Here is a 23709-nt window from a genome sequence, read left to right as displayed (position 1 = left end):
CATACAGCGACCCCTACTGCTGGTTTAAAACGCAATCAAAAAGATAATTTTTAACCTTTTGGCCTTTCACTGTTGGATGATCTTGCAACAAGGACATCCTACACTCAAGGCTTATGTCTGCCATTTACAACTCCACAGTTTTGCATCTGATTTGACTCATAAATTTTTTAACAGTCCCAGATGTGCTGTGGTGAAAACTGGGATGGAATCTGTATGTGACAGAAGGAAGGAATAACACATTTGTCATGATTAATGTATACAACATTTGATACTTCTGTCAGATGGCTGAAGAGAATGAAAGAATGCAGTCACTGTTGTTTGAATAATCTTGCAGCTATCACATGAAATGATGTCTCCCTAATTAGCCAGTGGTACGTGAGGACATTCATTGTTCATCATCATACGAGGTCTCTGATACTGAGTTGCAAAACAACAACCAATTAATCATCTGTCTGTGTGTGTTTCTTGTTTAACACCACCACACTCCAGCAATATTTCGACAACATTTCAGCAATATTCCAGCTACATGTGGCAGCCTGTAAATAACAGCCTGGACAAGACAATCCAGTGATTGATATTGTGAGCAATATTGACATGCACCAACCAAGTTATCGATTTTGACCACCTGATCCACTAAGTTGCCTCTTATGACCAGCAGTGGTTGCTAGGGCCCAATTCTAACCCAGAATCTGTCATGCTGAATGCTCGCATTCACTTCTCCATATGGGTATAATGTGTGAAGCCCATTTCTGGTGTTGCCCCGCCCTGTTTTGAAATTGCTGGAATACTGCTGAAAGTGGCATAAAAGCCTAGTCACCCACTCCCTCACTCTTCAGATTGACTTCAGAAAAGACATGATTCTTTATAACCTTGTGCATACAATGTATGAAGCCCTGTTTTGAAATTGCTGGAATACTGCTAAAACTAAAGTGGCATAAACTCATACCCACAAGCTCTTCATAGTGTCCTTCTTCAAAAAGAAAGATATAATGCAGTTAAATTCTTTTACCAAAAGCTTTATGGGCCAAATTAAAAAGCATAAAAATATCAGGCTTCATAAAATGTTCATCATGCACATCATATAACGGACACTTTTAGCAACAGAGATGTGTTACGACAGGCGACTCAAAAGCTGCTTCACAAAGTGTATCCACAGTTCACAACGGAACATAGACTTTTATACATTCAGCAAACACACCAACCATGAGGATACCCACAATCCCAGTCATAAAGATGTCGATAAAAAAACATTCTGAAAAGATATTCCCACATTCTCAAATAAAGCCTCCGTATATTTTTACATATTTCTTTTGCCAAAATACTTTTTCTGACTTGAGACCAAGGAGACAAAGCCTTAGCCATGTTACAGCCATAAGGGATCTTTTGTATCCCAGGCTGACAAAATTCTGTCCTCTTGATTTCATTACCTTCTTGCTCAACAGGGAATCATTTCAAGGACTGTGTCTCTCTTAACCTAAAGTGTCTACAGAATTTTATTTCCCAGAAGAATACAAATTTTTTACATGACCTACTTATTCATGACGTTTAACTGTTAGGCAATTACAAGCCCACAAAAACAAGTCATGAAGCAGAAGGAAACAGTTTTACAAGTTGAATTAGGCAACTATGTATCACAAATTCTATACTACTCAAAAGAAGTTAAGGAACCCCCGATTCTTTCATATTACAATAGTGTATCTGTCATGCCAAGTCATTGTAACTGTTACTGTGTGTATGTATTGAACTGTACTATGTCCACAGAAATATTGCTAAAAATGTTTATAATTAAACAGAGACAACCATGAACAAAGTGGTTGGTTGTCAGCATGAGATTAATCCAACTAGTCCAATGAAACGGTAAATCATTATGTCTTGGGTTGTTTTACCACAAATTTCACATTTTCGTTGACCAAGTTTGTTATCTCCTACTTGTTCACTTGAAGCAGTTGAATGTAGATTTAACTGTGCACAATACACGAAATAGCAATTTAATTTTCCTCGAAACTTGTGCCACAGAATGGGGGGTGCACAATTATACACAAGAAAATATGATGCCTCCTCCATTACTGGGAGGTCACTTCATCAGTTCCTATTCTATTTATAGCGCATTGCAATCTCATGAACTGACAATTTAAGTATCGCTGGACCTAAGTATTGATGACATCGTAGGTACTGGTGAATAGTAACAGCAAAATCGTCCATGGTACTTTATTGGACAAGTGGCATATGAGTTATGTAACATTACTGAACTGAAACACACTGAAAATGCAAAATCAACATTTACTTGAAATCAGAAAAGAGTTGAAATATAAATTTCGTGGTTTATGCTGACAGCCTGAAATGTTTATGTACGACAGATATATATTTTTCCAGAATTTAATCGCCCATAATTAAGGGTGCATATAACACACGAGTGTGTATTATACGCGAATATATAAGTCTTGTGTACATTGATCAATCCGAAGGGGTGCTAATTGGGATTGTTCACTAGCCAATATTTTATCAAATATCGCCGTGGGCGCTTATTAGAGCGGGGCGCTTATTACGTCGAATACAGTAGTATGTGCTGTCACAGTGTTTCAGAATACATTGAGGGAGAAATTACATATCCTTACACCTTTTACAGTTGTCCCCCAATAACTGCAGTGTGAAACCCTGGCATGGGCTCTCAAATATGGCTGCAGTGGTAGCCATTTTGAAATTCACAGATCAGAACCTCTTGAACAAATTAAGGGATTCTTTATCTCTAGTGTGTACAAACATCTCACAATGACATTTAGCTATTTCAGGCATTTATCTACCGAAGACAAAAAGGTATGTTAAACATATTATAATTGTAAGCATGTGATAGTAAAATGTTCAAAACATGTCAAGAATTATCATGATTACAGACAATTGTTTGAAAATATATTACTCCCGTTTCCTGCTGCTATGAGAGACAGGGAACAGAAGCGGTTCGTGTTTACAGAAAACTGTACAGCAATAACAAATAGTTGTCAATGCTGTTCTTATCCTAGTCCACATATTGACAAAACAGTGGTTTTAAAGGCAGGAATAGCCTGCAATCTTTGTCTATGTGTTGAAACCGCAAATGTGCTGGCCGATACCTCTTATATTAACAGGAACAGCAACTAAGACAGGCGCTGACAGTGATTCAGATGATAGGGAGATAGGGTTCCGGATCATGAGAGAAATATTTCACCAATATCCTCTCAGATGGGTTTGTAGCTCACCTGGCACAACTAAATATAAGAATTGAAATTAACCAAGAAGGAAATAGCTTGTTTTGTATGTTGTTTAATGCTGCACTCAGCAATATTCCATCGGCCTGTAAATAATCGAGTCGGGCCAGACAATCCAGTGATAGCTATTGTCAACAATGATCCACGTTATGAGCATTTATACACACATACTCAACAAAAGCAACAAGTCTGACCACCAAATCCAATTGTCGCCCCTATGACCAGAATAGTTTGCGTGGACCAATTCCAGTTTTTGTTCTCATGTACACTTTTCAAGACTGAAACATTTACATGTTTTCAGGTGGCCAAAATTATTATATTATCTACTGATAGCATATAAGGGTACACAATGAAAAGCTGTTTTTGTATCTAAATGAATATCAAGGAAATAATGTTAAACGCTTTCAGGAAATTTTACACATATTTTAAAAATAAACACAATTATACATGTCTTTTGTTTGCAGTAACATGACATTAACAATTCTAAATGTCTGAAGCAATTACTCATTGTTCTTGTAAACCATAGTGTTAGTTCTATCAAGGCATAAAAGAATAATATTTGCAACATAAGTTCAAATTATCTATGAAGTAGCAGTGCTCTGATAAGCTGACTCTTTCTAGAGAAGTGGTCTCTGAGATTCATAATGATATTTCATTTTGCTCAAATCATCCTAACTATACCCTTGTAAAATGTCCAAAGCATGAGATGAGACATGTGCACAACATCCAGAGATGGTCACCACAAGAGATGAGACATGTGCACAACATCCAGAGATGGTCACCACAAGAGATGAGACATGTGCACAACATCCAGAGATGGTCACCACAAGAGATGAGACATGTGCACAACATCCAGAGATGGTCACCACAAGAGATGAGACATGTGCACAACATCCAGAGATGGTCACCACAAGAGATGAGACATGTGCACAACATCCAGAGATGGTCACCACAAGAGATGAGACATGTGCACAACATCCAGAGATGGTCACCACAAGAGATGAGACATGTGCACAACATCCAGAGATGGTCACCACAAGAGATGAGACATGTGCACAACATCCAGAGATGGTCACCACAAGAGATGAGACATGTGCACACCATCCAGAGATGGTCACCACAAGAGATGAGACATGTGCACAACATCCAGAGATGGTCACCACAAACTGAGGCATTTAGACGATCTGGGATAACCAGAGTCTAAAATGAGTTATTTTCAAACATTAATAAGTAATCACCACTGGCATGATTGACTGCATGGTTTGAAATGTTTTAACATTGCCTTTTATGTGAAAACATTCCCATCACACGCTAAATCAAGTGATTATCTATAAATTGATTATCAATTGGTTGTACTTGTGACAGCGCCTGTAGGAAGGTCAATATAACTTGTCTAAAGTATTGGAGATATGTTTTACAAATATGTATATATGCCATGTTTGTGAAACGTATAGTTATGGAAGGTTGTGTCTTGCAATACCAAACAGCCACGACAAATTAACTATAGTCATGTGAAAAAATTAGGTGCTCTTGAACTTTAAGTAGTATATTTCACTTTATTGTATTTGTTTCTAACCACCATAATGATTCCACCAAATAAGTCAAGGTTGGCATCTTTGAACATCACTTCAACAATTTTATGAAAATTTTGGTACAAAATGCTCATCAAACATAATCAAAAACCTACTCCTCTCCTGAACAAAATTGATTAATGCTTTTCCATTATTTAAAGAAAATATCTACAACTATATCATGTCATCAGTTTATGCACTGATTTGCTCTAAGCTGAAGTCCAGCACTAAATATTTGTCAAGGCACAGCCCAAACACTTAAATGCTGTACTGCAGCACTTGTGCTGCACCTGCGACATTCATTAAAATATTTCCATATCTCAATGGATGTAAATACCTACATTATTACGTAAGCTAACACTTGCTTTCCATATGCTCAACAGAAATTAGGCTATTTAAAGAAAGCCACTGCAATAATATGGATTTGTGAGCAGACGTTCTGTACAGTTTCACACTTGCACTCTGGGAATGAGATCACGGGTTATTAATAAAACGTACTTGTTATCCCAAATGGGAACAGCAATTTGGTGGACTTCCTTAATAACAATATGCTAAAGTGCAATGTTTATTATCATGTGTCATTATTAATGCTCTGACGCCACCAACTAGTGACAACATTGCACCCAAGCACACCTAACAAACTCAAACATTGGTAAGGCTAAACTGTAGTATTAAATGCTTTATAGATTCTGTAGTGAGTGAGTGGGTGGGTGGGTGGGTGGGTGAGTGAGTGAGTGAGTGAGTGAGTGAGTGAGTGAGTGAGTGAGTGAGTGAGTGAGTGAGTGAGTGAGTGAGTGAGTGAGTGAGTGAGTGAGTGAGTGAGTGAGTGAGTGGGTGGGTGGGTGGGTGGGTGAGTGGGTGAGTGTCACATCAGCAATATTTCAGCCATATTGTGACTGTTGTGACAAAGTAATGCAGATATATTTTGTAAAACCCTGTCACCAGTACAGTATATCAACGAGTAACAACACAGATCGGTTCTAAACCTTTGTTTGAAAGAATATTTAGAACAGACTATTAAATAATGACACAATAAAAAAAACTCTCGCCCGCATCCCCAAGTAGGCCACCTTACTAGGGACCATGGGGACTTATCGTACCTCTGCTACATGCATGGTGCCCCAGAAGAATTTACACCATCCCTCTACCTGCTGTTAATTGTTTGAAAACTAAGACAAACATTAAAATAAACAAATATTCTACGATCAACAGTGTGTGGATATAAAATATCTTTGAATGACATGGTCCTACAATGCCAATAATGTTACACTGCAATGACCACGTCGAGGGCACAGCCAGGAACACCTCACTGAGGCCACACTTTTGGCTATACTTGCTTTATGGAGTTTTTACAGAAAATACCTGTCGGTAGGTTGTAAAATAAAAAAATAAGCAATTCAAACTTGTTTTCACAACAGGTCGGTTTGGCATAAAAAAAATTAAAACTGGTTTAATGTGGGAGATGAGCCTGCAACAGCTGTTCCTTTAAGCATTCCATTTATCATTTCGCAGTAACCATGGAAACATCTACATGTAATCTTTTACTTCTGAAAAAGCTTTGTTCTCTTTCATATAGGTGGATCGTAATGACCCAAAACTACTTATGTACACTGCAGATGCTCATTATTCAAATACTACAGTTGCAATTTGGTTGGTAAGATTGTCAATGTTATCAATTTAACTCACTGAATTCTTAAGTTCATACATACTCTAATGTTGTATGCTTTTTAGAGTTGTATCTTTTTATTTTTGCAAACCATCAAAGATGAAGCAGTCGGTCAAATACAAATAATTTTTAACTATTTATATTTTTGTTTTCTGATTATTGTATTTCGGTCGAATCAGTAATCCCCCTCAAAATGTAGACTGTTACAAAAACATGGGTGGTCGGGTAGGCTTGTGGTTAAATCGTTCGCTCGTCATGCCAAAAACTCGGGTTCGATTCCCGACATGGGTACAATGTGTGAAGCCCATTTCTGGTGTCCCCCGCTGTGATATTGCTGGAATATTGCTAAAAGCTGCGTAAAACCAAACTCACTCACTCACTCAGTCACTCACTACAAAAACACATGGATCTGGAATCTACTTCCTAATATGTATGTGGTTGTCACCTGCAGTCTCAGTGTAGTTACATGATAATGGTTGTTCCCAATCTGCTGTAAAGGTCATCATGTATCATTTCTGAAGCTAGTTTACAAATTGCTGTCATATATACAGCTCATTTTCAAAAACCATTTTCAAAGTGTCTGCATTGCATCTACACTGAGCTTCTGTTCAGGTGATATCAAATATCTATAAGTCTATCTTCACAAGATCAATTAGCAAACCAATGCTATATATACAACTCAAAAGAAGTTCATATGACTATAGTTAATCTGTCATGCCATGAAAGATCATTTCAGGGCACCATCAATAGCCCTGTTATATACTTTCATATCATCCCATAATTGACTTAATTGTACAATTTATTGTGTCAAAACATACTCTTTAACAAGCAGGGTTTTATCTAAGATACCAAACTAAGTTCCCTTGTCAGGCAAATAGGGTACTGGTAAACAGTTATTTTAGTAAAAATAGGGTTTTGTACAGTTTTTATTTTCAGAGGTTTTTTAACATTATATAAGATACAAAACAATTATTTGGGAAGTGTTACTGACAATTGCTGCAGACTTGTTGCCAAATATAGGCCTCTGAGCAGGAGTAGATAACTCCCTGACAAGTGACATGATAATGAGTTTTGAAGACACCTGACCTGATCAATGCAATCAAACGACATAATTATACCCTACCTTGAACATCAGGAAGGATTCGTTTGTATTTTAGTGACATACAAGTCACCATGAATCCACACATAACAATGAACTTAAGAGAGCGATGCTAACAGAAAACTTTATATTCTCTGATATTTTCTTCATTTTCCAAAATTACAACCCTCTATTAGAATTCTTTCCATAATTAGTATCTTTGAAAAACTATTAAACACAAGATGTTTTGTTTGTTTGTTGTTTAACACCCCACTCAGCAATATTATAGCTATATGACAACAGTCTGTAAATAATTGAGTCTGGACCAGACAATCAAGTGATTGACATCATGAGCATCAATCCATGCAACTGGGATACGATGACATGCATCAACCAAGTCAGCAAGCCTGACCACCCGATCCCGTTAGTCGCCTCTTACGACAAGCATAATCACCTTTTATGGGAAGCATGGGTTGCTGAAGACCTATTCTACCCCGGATCTTCACGGGCAAGATTTTTAACAAAACAATCAATTAGACATATAAATTTGAAATGGATTCAAACAGATGCGATCATCTAATCATTTGCTAATATCAGTGCAAACTCGTTCCCTTCCATCCTGTTTATTTTGTAACTAAGACATACTGCAAACATTCATGAAAGCAATCAAGTATACAGAGTAGATAAATCAAGAGTTTGAAAAGAAATGAGATGGATTTTACACCTCGAGTAGTGATTTTGCAGCCTCATCTCGATAGGAAGCACAAAAGATGGCCTTACCACACACTATGATACAGTTTGTGGGCGCACACCATGGCCTGATTCAGCAGCTCATACAACTGGCCTACCCCCAATGTACTATCTAAGCGATCCTGCACACTTCAATATTTGGGTGAAATAACAGACTGCCAAGAGAACACTTCCCCTGACAATCAATAACCCCTACATATATAGGAACTCACAGATATACTTGTTGTTTTGGTGTTATAGTAAAGAAATAGGTTTGCTTCTAAATCGATAGTGAGTGAGTCTGGTGTAACAATGCTTTGAACAATCAAACCTATGCGCACTCAAAAGGTGTTTGCATCAACTGCATGCAGAAGTGACTAAGCTTGGGTGGTCAGAAAACGTACATAAAAAGCCTATCCGGGGTAGAATAGGTCCTCAGCAACCCATTCTTGCAGTAAAAGGTGAGGTGAGGTGAAATTGGGTTTAACGTCGCGTCCAAGATTATTGCACTTATATAGTGACGTGCATGCACGTGTGTGTGTGTGGCTGCTTGTACCAGTCCGGACTGATGCCGATTTATAGTGCTAGCCCACTGAGATACCATGACACAGTTTAACATGAATACCCCACTCAGACACAGTATACTGACTCCAAGCCGACCAGTCCTTGTTTTAGCCCCTTAATGCTGAGCGCCAGACAGGGTAACAACAAGTACCATCTTTTAACGTCTTTTGGTATGACGCGGCCAGGGATCAAACCCCAGACCTTCCGCTCTCCGGGCGGACGCTCTACCACAAGACCACGGAGGCGGCTCTGGTCTTGAGGAAAGTCCTTGAGTGTGTCACACTTATCAAAGAATCATGGTAAAAAAATCTTCCTCAAAAGAAAAGACTACTCACCAAAAGCATCTTCGTCCACCTCCCCTGAGTAGTACTCTAGCACCCTCCTGTACACACTGTATCCTAGTTTCTCATACATTGCATACAGGCTTATTTGGAAAATGGAGCCCAATGCATTGATGGCAGTACAAGTTATCTCCCTTGCCAGTTCCACTTAATCTTCTAAGACCTCAACATTTTCTGTTGGAAACTTTTAAAATTTCCTCATCTGATGGGAGTATCAATTAATTTCATATTATTGATTTTGATTTTTGTCCTTTGTTTGTTCACATATCTATATTATTCATGATTTTAAGTGAGTGAGTTAGGTTTAACGCTACTTTGAAAAGTATTCTAGTTATATCGTTTTCAGGAGAATTTAATCTTAATATGAGTGAAGTACCAGACTGCAAAGGATTTTACTGCACTCGGCTTCAGACTAGTGGCTTAACACATGTCAAAGTCCCAGACAGCCATCTTCCCGAGTCAAGGGAGTTAACTGACTATAAAAGTCCAGTTTCCAACCTTGCCGAAGTTGGATTTTGGCTGGATTATGCAGTCCAATCAAAATCGCGCAATGAAATCAGAATCCGGTTCGTAAACTGTCATGTAAATTTCGTTCGATTGCAGGATTTGCAAAGCACGTGCACAGCCAACTCGGTGTCAATAGATATTTTCCGAATCTTTTCATGTTTTTAATCAAGGTGCTCACGTGTTTTGATGCACTTCGTGATGTAGATCCGTTTTATCACAATATAGAACTTGATTATCAATCAGATCATCTTGACTGGGCAGCGCCATTTTGTTTGAAGCAAATGCAAGTGATAAAAGGCGTGGAATCTGATTGGTCAATAGGAGAGGCATAAAAGGGACATAACTCGTAATAGCCACTGGTGGCGCTACGATCGAGCCAAGGAATTCCAGCCTAGTTCAGGAAGGGTGGAAACTGGACTTTCAAAGTCAGTTAAGTCTCGGGAAGATGCAGGCAGCTGGTACATACCAAATATGGCATCGACCTGAAAATTAATGGCTGCCTGTCCCTTTGCAGAAAACCAGTAAATGTTTGTACTTGTAAATAAATAAACTTGTAAGTAAACTGACCAGCTGACCAATAAAGTAAACATCTTTCACCTAATCATCAATCTCATTAAAATCAGATCAAAGTTCTCGCTGCCGCTAAACAAAGATCTGAGGACATCCCATTACGGGTCATGTCAGAACGACCTTTCGCGAACTTTGACAGACTACTGAAATGACCAACAAGAAGTCGACATCAGCCAATTAGAAAGCAGCTTTCTCGAGCTTTACGGCACCTGTTTCAACCTGGCGACATCCATGTCAGACTATGCTTGAAAAATATGTTGACACAGTCCCGATTAAAATTTTGAAAACTGAACAAACGAACATTCCGGAATGTCTAATATACGGTTGAGATTGTATGGCAGTGCTTCCCACGTACCATGCAACGCCTCTTCCGTTCAAATATTTATCCCGTGGAAGCGAGAGATAGACGATGATTTTGACGGAACCAGTCATCAGGCCGTAACTGTCGTTCGGAATACCCCATGTTAACATTTTCGAGGTTGCATTTATTAGAAAACACATTCCGACTGTCACTTTCATGATCTGGTAAGCAACGCCTTGATTGGTCGGATGGAAGGTCCTTCTGACGTGACCCGTAATGGTATGTCCTCAGATCTTTGTTTAGCAATAGCGAGAAAGAAGATCTGATTTTAATGAGATTGCCTAATCATTTGCTAATGTCAAAACTGGATCACCAAAGATAACCATGCAGGGATTGCCCCGATGTTCACAGGTAATCTAAGAATAAACATGAGTTTGACAAATTCATTGGGGTGGTTTTAGTAATAATAATAATAATAAGTGCATTTATAATACACCAGATTCAATTCACCAAGTGGATGCTGATTGCACTACACTATTATTACCCTGGTCAATGGATCAGTGAGCACTCGATTTTACATTCTCAGCTCCCTTGGGAGTATAGAACCCAAGGTGACTGTGAGGTGCTAGAAGGTTAACAGTCACATTACCATCCTACCAGGTACCCATTCACTGCTGGGTGGACAGAGGCACATTTTGAACAAAGTCCCCTGCCAACGAGACACCACATGTGCTACAAGTCATTCAATGTGGGGAAGGACCAAAGCCCTAGAAACTCTCAGGAGCCAAGCCCCTCACCCATTTAAAGACTCCCTACAACCAACATTGCTTAACTTCCCCTGATTTGTGACCTGTGTGCTGTACACAGGACCATGTGTAATTCCTGACTGCATTGATTTTTTCATAGATAAATGACACAACAGATATGAAAAAAGTGCATACTTTTGGGGGTCTTTCTTCAGGATTTATTGTGTGCTTGCATTTGATTCCTGCTGTATTTACATGCACAGAGGGGTGTTTGAAGTAAAAAAGACATATAGTAATATAGTTAATCAGAACACATAAGATTCCTCTGGTCATAACAACTATACTGGTGCTTGTACTCCCTCAGAATACTCTAGGTGGAATGGAGCTTTGAAGGGTTACCTCCCTTTGACTACAACTTTTATCTGGTCTTGAGGTAAGATAAGGTGAAATTGGGTTTAACATTGCGTCCAAGATTATTGCACTTATATAGTGACGTGCATGCACGTGTGTGTGTGTGTGTGTGTGTGTTTGTTGCTGCTTGTACTAGTCCGGACTGATGCCGATTTATAGTGCTAGCTCACTGAGATACCATGCCGCAGTTTAACATGAATACCCCACTCGGACACAGTATACTGACTCCGAGCCGACCAGTCCTTGTTTTAGCCCCTTAATGCCGAGCGCCAGACAGGGTAACAACAAGTACCATCTTTTAACGTCTTTTGGTATGACGCGGCCGGGGATCGAACCCCAGACCTTCCGCTCTCCGGGTGGACGCTCTACCACAAGACCACGGAGGCGGCTCTGGTCTTGAGGAAAGTCCTTGAGTGTGTCACACTTATCAAAGAATCATGGTAAAAAAATCTTCCTCAAAAGAAAAGACTACTCACCAAAAGCATCTTCGTCCACCTCCCCTGAGTAGTACTCTAGCACCCTCCTGTACACACTGTATCCTAGTTTCTCATACATTGCCACGGCAACCTTGTTAGATACCCTCACAAACAGGTCCACGAAAAAACAATGTTTCCTGCAAGATAATCACATTGATGCATTAATGTACAGCACAAACTTCAGATACTTGTCCTCAATATATTACCAACTGCACTAGTGATGAAACTGATGAGACGGCGGACACAATGTTTCTCTCACTGTTGAAGGACTGAGTGAGTGAGTGAGTCGGGTTTATCGCTGCTTTTAACAGTATTCCAGTTATATCACGGCTTGTCAGCTTAATGTGGGAGGAAAGCCCGAAGTGATGCAGACATGATGTCTCAGACGTTTACCACTTCGTTGAAACCCACGAGCACGGGTATGGTGCTGACAAACCAAGAAACATAATCAAGGTGAACCGGGATTTGAACCCACAATCATAGGTTTCTGGCGTGCCCAGGGGACGCAACTCTGCACAGCGAATCGTGGCGCCTTAGACGACTGGGCCACCCGTTTTGAAGGACTGTAAAACCGGGTTTAATCAAACATGGACATTCTGCTTCAGATGGAACTTACTTCTCTGAGATTTCTTCCAGTATGTTCATGAGCTTTGCTGCCAGACCCAGTCTCCGGAAAACCGGGGCAACCGTCAAGGCTGTCACATGACCATGCCACAGGTCGCCAGTTCCTTCCGATTTCCCCATGACTGAAAGTGTACACACTGATTAAAGATGACTGCCCTGTCACTACAGGGCACTACATAACTTAGTGCAAAAACTGTGTGAATTTATGCCATTGTGTTAATCAGCAATCAACAGAAAAAGCAGAAACTTAACGAAGCGCTTGTAAAATCTCAAACAAGTCAACAACATCTATATTTATTTAAACATTTCGGTTTCATTATCTGGAGATCACAACCCTACACCTTTTTCATCATCTTTTTCTTGTCACAAGAAGCGACCAACGGGAGTAGACTCACTGACTTGGTTGATGCATGTCATCTCATCCCAAATGCGTAGATTGATACTCATGATGTCAATCACTGGATTGTCTGGTCAAGACTTGACTATTTACAGGACCAGTGTCATATAGCTGGACTATTGCCTAGTGTGGCCTTTAACAACAAACTAAAATAATTTTTCCCCTGAGTTGCACCACAGTATTGTTGTCAGTATTTAATGCCACTTCCGGAAATATTTTTGTGCCAATACTTACTATATCCCATGATCTCGCCGCTGGGGGACTCTGCGATCTGGAAGTACTCCGGCCAGTGAGCCAGGTACTGCATGTAGAAGGGCAAGCCATACTGGGACAGTGTAAGGAAACAACATGGAATACTGTATTCAACGTAATAAGCGCCCCGCTCTAATAAGCGCCCACTGCGATATTTGCTAACATATTGGCGAGTGAACAATCCCAATTGGCACCCCTTCTGATTGATCAATGTACACAAGACTTATTTTTTCACGTATAATACGCACTCGTGTATTATATGCACCCTTAATCATGGGCAATTAAATTCTGGAAAAATATATCTGTCGTACATAAACATTTGAGGCTGTCAACATAAACCACGAAATTTATCTTTCAACACTGTTTTTTTTTCTCCAAAATAATATTCTAATAAGAGCCCCCTATTTCCAATTTTGAGAGCGCCCTGGGCGCTTATTACGTCGAATACGGTAGCTGCTATGTCATGACTTTTTCAGTTATCCATTCAAATAACCTCCACCACTATTTTACCTTTTACGCCAAATGGAATCTGTTTTGTTGGATAATCGAGACTGGTATTGACATTTAATATCTAAAAGTGACAAGTCAACAATCATTCCTTCATTTCAGGAAGAAAAAAAGAATAGCTTTACATATTTTCACTTACAGACTTGTACTTTTCTTTTTTATATAATTATCCATCTATGTTTAATATAAGTTGTCGTATGAGTGGCACGTCCAGTGTGCATGTGACCAGGCCTTTGTCTGGAAACAATCTGGAACCTAGTTCATAAAGACAACCACCCTATTCCTGAATACTGAATATGTATTTACTGAAATTATTTCATCAGAAAACTTTGATGTTGTATATAATACATGTTTATATCTATATAAAGTCCAGTGGCTAAGAGAAACTGAAATCGATTACTTCCTTGGCATGCGTGGTTCATGCAATCAACCATTGTCTGTATTATGGGCCTATGGCCTTCTTACTGAATAAACTGTCTGTCTGACAACCCTATTCCCCCCTGCCCTCAGTATCAGCTTACATCGGGTACAACTAATAAAATACCATTCAAATCTATCCAAGACAAAAATTGCCTTTAGTGGTTTCCACTATTTGGATTATTGTCTCGGGATAGATCCTTATATTGATTTGGTTGCCACATTATCATTTAGGAAAGGATCTTCTTTACCAACTGGCAAACTTAAAATGTATGAAAAACTTTGAAATGTTGTCCTAACATATTCGTGCATGTTCACATGACTTTCCACTTGACATTGTTCTTAAATACAACTATGAGCCACTTTGTGACCCAAAATGGTTTTATTATTTTACTGTCTGTTTTACTCTTTTACTGTCTTTGACCTCGCCAACATCTCCAAGGAAAATCTGCTTGAATCAATGACTAGCTCATGTTTCGCCATTGTTCACGATTCACTCATTTAAAAAATTATGCAGATCAGATCTTTTTTAACATTAGTTATATTTGGGATAACACTTTCTTAGTTAAGGGTACAATGTGTGAGCCCATTTCTGGTGTTCCCCGCTGTGACATTGCTGGAATATTGCTAAAAGCAGCGTAAAATCAAACTCACTCACTCACTTTCTTAGTTAAATACAAATTCTAGTACTTTTGAGTTGAGCCTCATCAGGAATTCGATCCGACACTCTCAGACTGAGGCACCTTATCGCCAGCACACAAAGGCAGCGATCTAACCCACTCAGCCACCAAGGCTTCCACAAAAAATGAAAGTCTGACAACTGGTAGTCTAGATCACGTACTTTGTGTACCCATCTGACAAGTGTAAATTAGCACGGCTCCCCTGGCCTGAAGCTATGAATACACAATTCCAATAAAGTGGTCAAATGTAAAAAATGTTATATTGGGATAATACTATCTTAGTAAAGTACAAATTCTCGTACTTTGGGGGGTTGAGGCGAACCCACACTCTTAGAGTGAGGCACCCACTTCTCGGGGGCGTACACAAGGTATGTGACCTAGACTACCAGTTGTCAGACTTCCAGTTTTTGTGGAAGACTCGGTTGCTGAGTGGCTTAGATCCCTCATCCCAGGACTAGGAGCCTCCCGCTGAGTGTGTGGGTTCAAATCCAAGATGGGACTAAACCCCCAAAAGTAATAGAACTGCCATTTTGATTAGATTAGAAGACAGTGTTTATCAAAGCCTAGATCACAATATATATGTGCCTTGCTTGTATGAAGCCAATCACTCTCCTACCCAGATTTCCTTGCGGCCAGCCTAGTAACTCTGTCACATTGTCAAATCTTTTTTATCTGTTTCATTTTGTCCGAGTACACATTTAGATAAACGTCATGAAATATTTCATTGAGAAAATATCCTAAGACGTGAATATCCTATTTCCATTTGCATATTTTTCCTCCATGTGCTGTCATTGAAGATCACGGAGAGCTTGCGATGCTGTCACTTTCATGTGTAAAGCTGTATTGTCATGCACATCACTGTCGCAGTTGCAGTAGTATATCCATATATGCACCAAAAGGCTTGCATTTTATTTCAAAATAGGAGTGTTTGTTTAGAAACAAGAGAAAAGACTGGTCACACGATAAGCCTACAACCATGGTGTGGTCACCAGAGCAGAAGCTTCTCTCGGAATAAGGCTCTCTTGGGTTATCGGCTATTGTTTACAGACAATGCTTCAGGACGATCAATGTACTGTCCTTTTAACATGTTTAAGCATCCTACAAGCATGACAAGTGTAATTGTATCAAAAGTCTGATACTACTTTCATGGAATACACATGACTTAAAACATTTTCAAATCCGAACAAAGAAAATGTAAGGATACTGTTTCTGTGAGTGGATCCAAATTCCTGCAAATAAAATTAAATAATTATTTTGCATTGTTGCTTTTATTTTGATAATAACATTGTTTTTCGTGTCTCATTTTGTTTTTACGACACTTTGAGGTTCAAATACGATAAAGACACATTTTCATCGATATTTCTGTGAATATTGAAAGGTTCCGACAGTCAAGACATGACCCTAGATCTATATGCCGGGCCGTTACGTAGGACTACAAGGGCCATGTCTTGACTGTGGGACCCCATCGCGGCCCTCGGCTAGGCTGTATGAGAATCATCGTCATACAATTTACAACGCATATCGACTAACAAGAAAGCTATTTTCGCAAATCCACAAAACACTTTACTTACACATTATTAAATCTGAACAGATCGTCACAGGTAAACGGTCTTATTGTCGTCATGTTTGTCGCTGAAAGCGTAAAACGCCTTGTTGACACCCTTACAGGGTCCCCGTTTCAGTCCATGCTTTACCAAGCTCCTCACAGCGATAGTCTGTTCGGGCAGCTCTCTATACAGAGAGTGTAACGAAGGTGTCACGCGCTGGGAAGGAGCTTGGATGCTTTACTCCTGAGGGGCGATAACTCTTCTTTTGGAATGATATAAGCGATTGTCGCTTCCTTGACTGGGAGCCTGTCTACTTGCTAGTCAGGCGCTTCGTCAGGAAATTCGCTGGGTTCTGCGGTCACGAGGAACTACACGGAAAGAGAAACATACACATGAAACCATATCGAACGGCGTCAGGTGCCGCGCTTTATTTGGTTTTGAGAAAGATAGAAAGATGTAAACAAACTTTTTAAAGAACTAATGACATGCGTATAATAATTATTAACATTTCTAAATGTAGATTATGACACTAAACATGTTGGTGTACAAAGGAGGAATGCTCTGTCCTAGACTTGTTTATCTGCTCTAGAGCGCTTGCGCTCCTCGCCTGCTGCCGCTAGGAGGTTAAGGGCCGAGTACCAGTATAGCTGTATCCGAACTATTTACCCATCATGATCACACAGCATTTCGCTGCGGTGAAACGTTGACCCATTTCCCTCTAGCGAAATGTCTGTCGAGCTGAAATGGGGACAGACCTACAGCTTATTGCTATGCGGGAAACGTTGACCCAGCTTCCGAGTAGCGGGAGATTAGCACTTTTGGACAGTGTGAACAGTACAGGAGTAAACATATAAGCTTTAGGGAGGTAACTCTAATAGAGAAGTATGGTTCATGGTTTAAAATTACGTGGGTTTCGATTTTAACAATATCTGCATGTCTCCACTGATCTACTTCATTATAAAATATTACAACAATATTGCTATTACTATGAAAAGATCAATTATGAAAAAATATTTATAACTTCACCACTGTGGATATATAAATGTCAGCAGTATCACCTATACGACTATGATTGTGTCAACTTCATACTCCTAATAATGTTCCTTGATAACAATAACAAATGTTTCAGGAAGTCATTGAACATTGTGAAAGCACATTACTTGTTTTGTAGCAACCCATGCTTGCCGTAAACGGTCACTATCCTTGTCTTACTGACTTGGTTGATGCATGTCATCGTATCCCAAATGGGTGGATCGATGCTCATGATGTCAATCACTGATTGTCTGGTCCAGACTCGATTATTTACAGATTTATACGTACATTTTCCTATGCTTCAGTTCTAAATCATTCAAAACATCCTTATAACAAAAAAAGAACTTCCTATAAAAATCCGATATGTAGATTGCAGTCATTCATTTTGCAATATTGTGCAAAACAGTTATACACGTTTAATGTGAATTTACCCATGTTAAGGTAGACGTGTGAAGATCCGGGGTAGAATAGGTCTTCAACAACCCATTCTTGTCGCAAAAGGCGACTTTGTTTGTCGTAAGAGGCGACTAACGGGATCGGGTGGTCAATCTCGCTGACTTGGTTAATGTACGTCATCCTATCCCAATTGCGTGGATCGATGCTCATGATGTCAATCACTGGATTGTCTGGTCCAGACACGATTATTTACAGACCGCCGTCATATTGCTGAGTGTGGCGTTTAACAACAAACAAGCAAACAAAACTTGTTTTGTTTTCATAATACATGTATGATTGTTTCTACTTTTAAATAATTAATATTTAATCTGAAATGTGTCAAATTATCATTCCTGATTCTCTCGTCACGATATGGCTGAAATATTGCCGATGTGACGTAAAGCATTAACTCACTCACTCACATTCCTGATTCTGAAGGTACCACGTGCAAATTAGAATTTCTTTTATCTTCAGGGTTACACATAAGTAGTATAGAACGGGTCCGCAGAAGGCCATTTTGGTTGATCCGGTTGATCCAGGCGGATGCGAAGGTGATTGGTTGATCCAAGTCACGTGATCGGATAGGATGACTCATGCATCAACAGCGCGTCACAGGTGTGGGGGAATGAAAGGTGTGTGTGTTTATAAGGCAGAAAAAAATTCGTAAGAAAACAAAAGTAAAAGGTTATGAATAGGGCTAAATGTATAGCGTGCTGCCTTGAATAGACAGACCGTACCCGTCAGCCCAGTTTGAATTGAGCGCGCTTGACAAATCACGTGACCACATATTTGTATAGAAGGCGTTCAGCCCTGTCCCGACTTGCATAGTTGATGTTTCAACGCTAGCGTTTCCATTTAACGCGATGACAAATAAACCGTGCGGTTTGAGTTTTAACCGTGTAACATGATGTGCACAGTTTTACTTCAGAACGTGCTATTTTGAAAATAGATAGAAAACTGATAAGTACATGTAGCAGTGTGACGGCACGAAGCTAGGTTTGTTGGGAAAGTGATGGAAGCAATCTATAGGACATTTTCATGTTTACAATACTCACCCTTAATTCGAAGAGAGAACAGAGTTTATCATGGAAAAATGTTTCACGAGGAAAATGTTTTATTGGAAATATAGGTTTATTCATAGCTAATGTATAGCAGAGAGACTAAGCCACCGACCGCCCATAACAATGTCAACATACCCCGGCCTTACAATTAATGTCAACATACCAGCCTCGCCTGAAGCTTCCCATTCATAAATTGTGTGAGCAGTGTCCCGTATTTATGATACGTTAGGGAAGATGTGTTGTACATTTGTTATTTTAAAAGGGAGTTATTTCAGAGAGGATATATATGGGTATTCCCCCCTCATTAAACTTTTCTTTCGTTGGTGTCTATTAAACGTATCCGGTATTTAATACATTTGAATGATGTAGGAAAAGTATGTGCGTGAAGATGTTGTACCTATATCCGAACACGAATGTATGACACAGGAAGGGTGTGTGGAATGCACTCGTCCTTGTAAGGGTAAAATACGCGTTTAAACTCACCATTTAAATGATGATGACATTACTTTTTAGATGTATAATTGGTATCAGTGAGTGAGTGAATTTAGTTTTACGCCCCACTCGGCTTTATTCCAGCTCTAGGACGGTGGTCTGTCAATAAACGAGCTTGGACCAGACAATCCAGTGATCAACAGCATGAGCAGCGATCTGTGCAACTAGGAACCGACGGCACGTGTCATCCGAGTCGGACCAACCGATCCCCGTCAGTCGCCGATAAGCATGGGTTACTGAAGGTCGATTTTTATAACCCGGGACCTTCACGGGTGTAGTATGACGAAGACTATATACTAATATGATCGCTTTTTTAACATACTCACAAGTGTGCTGTGAAGAAAAGAGTGTCTTCCAAGAATCCCTGCACGTGTAAGACAGTATAAACTCTACAGTAGTGTAGCCCGACAAACAGTTTTACTCTCGCCAGCAAACGGATTGGACGTGAAGAACATGAAGAAAGCATCAGAGATTAGACTTGACCCTAGAGATATATTTAGGAAGACTACGTTGAGAAAATCACAACAGAGAAAGAAACCACAAGCAGCCAAGAAGTCGACGCTGAAGATAAAGAAGAGACAGGTAACACCTAAAATGAAAACGATGACAACCAAACAGGGATCGAAGACAACACCCCAACCCGTAAAAATACAACATGTGTCGGAGGTGAAGGCTGTGGTGGAACGGGCACTTGCTGCCTTGAAGCGTCAACAGAGGAGTCAAGGGTATAAAAGAAAGCTTCATACCCTCTAATCGCACACCGTATTGGATCACCATGGGGGTTGCCACCTGTCCGGACTGTGAAAAAATGTTTTCAAGGAGAGATGTCATGTTACGACACAGGAGAAATAAACATAGCATACCGCCGCCGCCGTTACAAGCCCACCCGCCGCCGCAAGTCCATTGGCCATTACAAGCCCACCCGCTAACGCCGCCGCCGCAAGCCCATCCGCTACCGCCGCCGCCGCCGCAAATCCACCCGCCATTACAAGCCCACCCGCTAACGCCGCCGCCGCCGCAAGTCCACCCACCGCCGCCGCTGCGTCAAGCCAACCCGCCGTTACAAGCCCATCCGCCGCCGCCGCCGCCGCCGCCGCCGCCATCGCAAGTCCACTCGTGGCTGCCTCACTTACCATGCATATCTGATCTTCGAGAACAATTCAAGTTCCTGATTCCCTCAAATGCGCTCGTTGTGGGACCCAGTGGTTGTGGAAAGTCTGTGTTTACCTCTCATGTTCTCCGGCATGGCCTGATCCAACCCCAACCTACCCGCATCGTTTGGTGTTATACTCAATGGCAGCCATTATATAAGGACCTCGGTGAGCAGCTGCCTCAGCTGACCTTTGTCAAAGGAATTCCCTACGATATCTTGGACGAGGATTACTTTGATGCTCGTCAACAGAACGTGTTGGTCCTGGATGATTTCCTGGCCGAAACAAAGCACGACAAGCGTATTTCGCGGTTGTTTACTCAAACCTCACATCACAAGAATGTATTGATCTTTCTCTTGATACAAAATCTGTTTCCGAGGGGTAAGGAATCGAGAGACATTGCTTTGAATGCGCATTATGTGACCCTGTTTCATTCCCCCATAGATAAACAGCAAATCAAACTCTTCGCTCGTAGAATTTTCCCCGAACATATGGATCACTTTATGGCTATGTATGAAAAGGTTACTGAAACACCCTATGGACAACTCACCATCGATCTAAAACCTACCACCAAAGATAAGGATCGACTGCATGTTAACCTCATAAATGAGGAAAACAGGAGAACAACAGCACAGTCTGAACCTGATCTGCGTAGGGAGAAGTTGACTACAACAGAATCTCTGGATCGTCCTCTGACACAAGAAGAGAGATTGCCCCAACATCAGCTCACGCCAATTGAAACCGATTCAGACACGAGTAGTGAGACATCATTGACTATGGCCACGGCTTGCGCAGATTGCGGGGTGCTGATAGATAACATGCACGATCTACAGCGACATATCAAACACTGGTGTCCGGCCAATAGCCTTCAACCTAAGAGAAAGCGTGCCAGGCTCGAGAGTGATGACGATGACAGTGACTTTGACGACCTAGCCTCTTCCCAGAAAGGCAGTGGTCTTGCCGTCAAACCTCCACGTGGGAAGTCAACATTCACTAATATGGAAGCCGAGGAGTGGCAAAATGTAGGCTTACAACGCATCTGGAAGCAGGTGTACGATACGTTTCATGTCAAGATGAAACTGCAGAAAAAACAGTACAAGCGACAGGGACGAACGCAAGAATGGATTGAGAGAAGATTGAAACTGAGGTGGGAGGATCTAGTGCGTAGTACTCTCAACTATGCGATGGAATATACCACGTACTTTAAAGAGGCACCTCTGTTTCAAAACATGCTATACAACCTGGGAGACATGAATCCTTCCACGGAACAATCCGTTCTCAAAAATAAAATCAAACTCCTCCTAAAACCCAAGATGAAAGAGATCCTGCCTTTGATGGATATGCCGGAAATAGAAAGTGAGACTGAATCTGATAGCGTTGCAGAGGATAACGACGGTGATGACGAGGAGGAGGATGATGACCGTGAGCAGAACGATTAGGCATAAATACCCATCACTACTATATCAGTCTAACAGTCAGAAGAGAATGCCGAGTCAACGCCACGCGTCTAGTTTGATTCATATTTTGAAAACACCTCGTAAACTGAGGCGTTTGAACGATAAGAAACGCCGAATTTCCCTCTACGTGAGAGGAATGGTGAAACTGGGACCTCCTGGACGGAAATCGTTACAAGCAATGGATAAAGCATAGACTATAGACAACCATTCAACCTTAAAACAGCGTAGAAAAGGAAACATTCAACAGTGCGAAATGTGTTTCAAAACGTGGACTCGCTGTTTAAACAATAGGGCCTTCGAGCAGCAGCAGCAGCATGTGTATATGAGTGACTAAATAATGTTCCAGAGTGAATACTATTGTCCATTCGTATATCACGGCTTTGTATGGAACCGATTGACTCGAATCAATAAATGCTACGAATGAATTGTTTGTTTGTTTTTTCTCAGTTTTTTGGCATATGAGTATATAGTCTTCGTCATACTACACCCGTGAAGGTCCCGGGTTATAGAATGGAGCTTCAGTAACCCATGCTTATCGGCGACTGACGGGGATCGGTTGGTCAGTCTCGCCGACTCGGATGACACGTGCCGTCGGTTCCTAGTTGCACAGATCGCTGCTCATGCTGTTGATCACTGGATTGTCTGGTCCAAGCTCGTTTATTGACAGACCACCGTCCTAGAGCTGGAATAAAGCCGAGTGGGGCGTAAAACTAAATTCACTCACTCACTGATACCAATTATACATCTAAAAAGTAATGTCATCATCATTTAAATGGTGAGTTTAAACGCGTATTTTACCCTTACAAGGACGAGTGCATTCCACACACCCTTCCTGTGTCATACATTCGTGTTCGGATATAGGTACAACATCTTCACGCACATACTTTTCCTACATCATTCAAATGTATTAAATACCGGATACGTTTAATAGACACCAACGAAAGAAAAGTTTAATGAGGGGGGAATACCCATATATATCCTCTCTGAAATAACTCCCTTTTAAAATAACAAATGTACAACACATCTTCCCTAACGTATCATAAATACGGGACACTGCTCACACAATTTATGAATGGGAAGCTTCAGGCGAGGCTGGTATGTTGACATTAATTGTAAGGCCGGGGTATGTTGACATTGTTATGGGCGGTCGGTGGCTTAGTCTCTCTGCTATACATTAGCTATGAATAAACCTATATTTCCAATAAAACATTTTCCTCGTGAAACATTTTTCCATGATAAACTCTGTTCTCTCTTCGAATTAAGGGTGAGTATTGTAAACATGAAAATGTCCTATAGATTGCTTCCATCACTTTCCCAACAAACCTAGCTTCGTGCCGTCACACTGCTACATGTACTTATCAGTTTTCTATCTATTTTCAAAATAGCACGTTCTGAAGTAAAACTGTGCACATCATGTTACACGGTTAAAACTCAAACCGCACGGTTTATTTGTCA

At 40.5% G+C, this 23709-nt stretch overlaps 1 protein-coding gene across 2 annotated transcripts in view; it reads right to left on the bottom strand.

Annotated features, from left to right (window-relative positions):
- LOC124146447 (N-alpha-acetyltransferase 20-like) overlaps positions 1 to 16804 on the bottom strand; it is a 29416-nt gene extending 12612 nt beyond the window's left edge. Inside the window, exons 1-6 of one of the 2 annotated variants that reach the window (XM_048403900.1) lie at positions 16651 to 16804; positions 16284 to 16308; positions 13458 to 13548; positions 12819 to 12948; positions 12246 to 12339; positions 9186 to 9228 (exon numbers count right to left, since the gene is read on the bottom strand). In XM_048403900.1, the coding sequence (XP_048259857.1) occupies positions 9186 to 9228; positions 12246 to 12339; positions 12819 to 12948; positions 13458 to 13548; positions 16284 to 16308; positions 16651 to 16703 (436 nt within the window). In that variant the 5' untranslated portion in view covers positions 16704 to 16804. Of the gene's footprint in view, positions 1 to 9185; positions 9229 to 12202; positions 12340 to 12818; positions 12949 to 13457; positions 13549 to 16283; positions 16309 to 16650 lie in introns of both variants that reach the window. The other variant, XM_046516735.2, reaches the window with a different exon arrangement.
- Positions 16805 to 23709: the final 6905 nt, after the last annotated feature.

Source organism: Haliotis rufescens, unplaced genomic scaffold (assembly GCF_023055435.1).
Source record: "Haliotis rufescens isolate VD_foot unplaced genomic scaffold, xgHalRufe1.0.p SCAF_3, whole genome shotgun sequence".
NCBI classification, from domain to species: domain Eukaryota; kingdom Metazoa; phylum Mollusca; class Gastropoda; order Lepetellida; family Haliotidae; genus Haliotis; species Haliotis rufescens.
The sequence above is the reverse complement of the archived record's forward strand: the minus strand, read 5'-3'. Positions and strand labels throughout refer to the sequence as shown.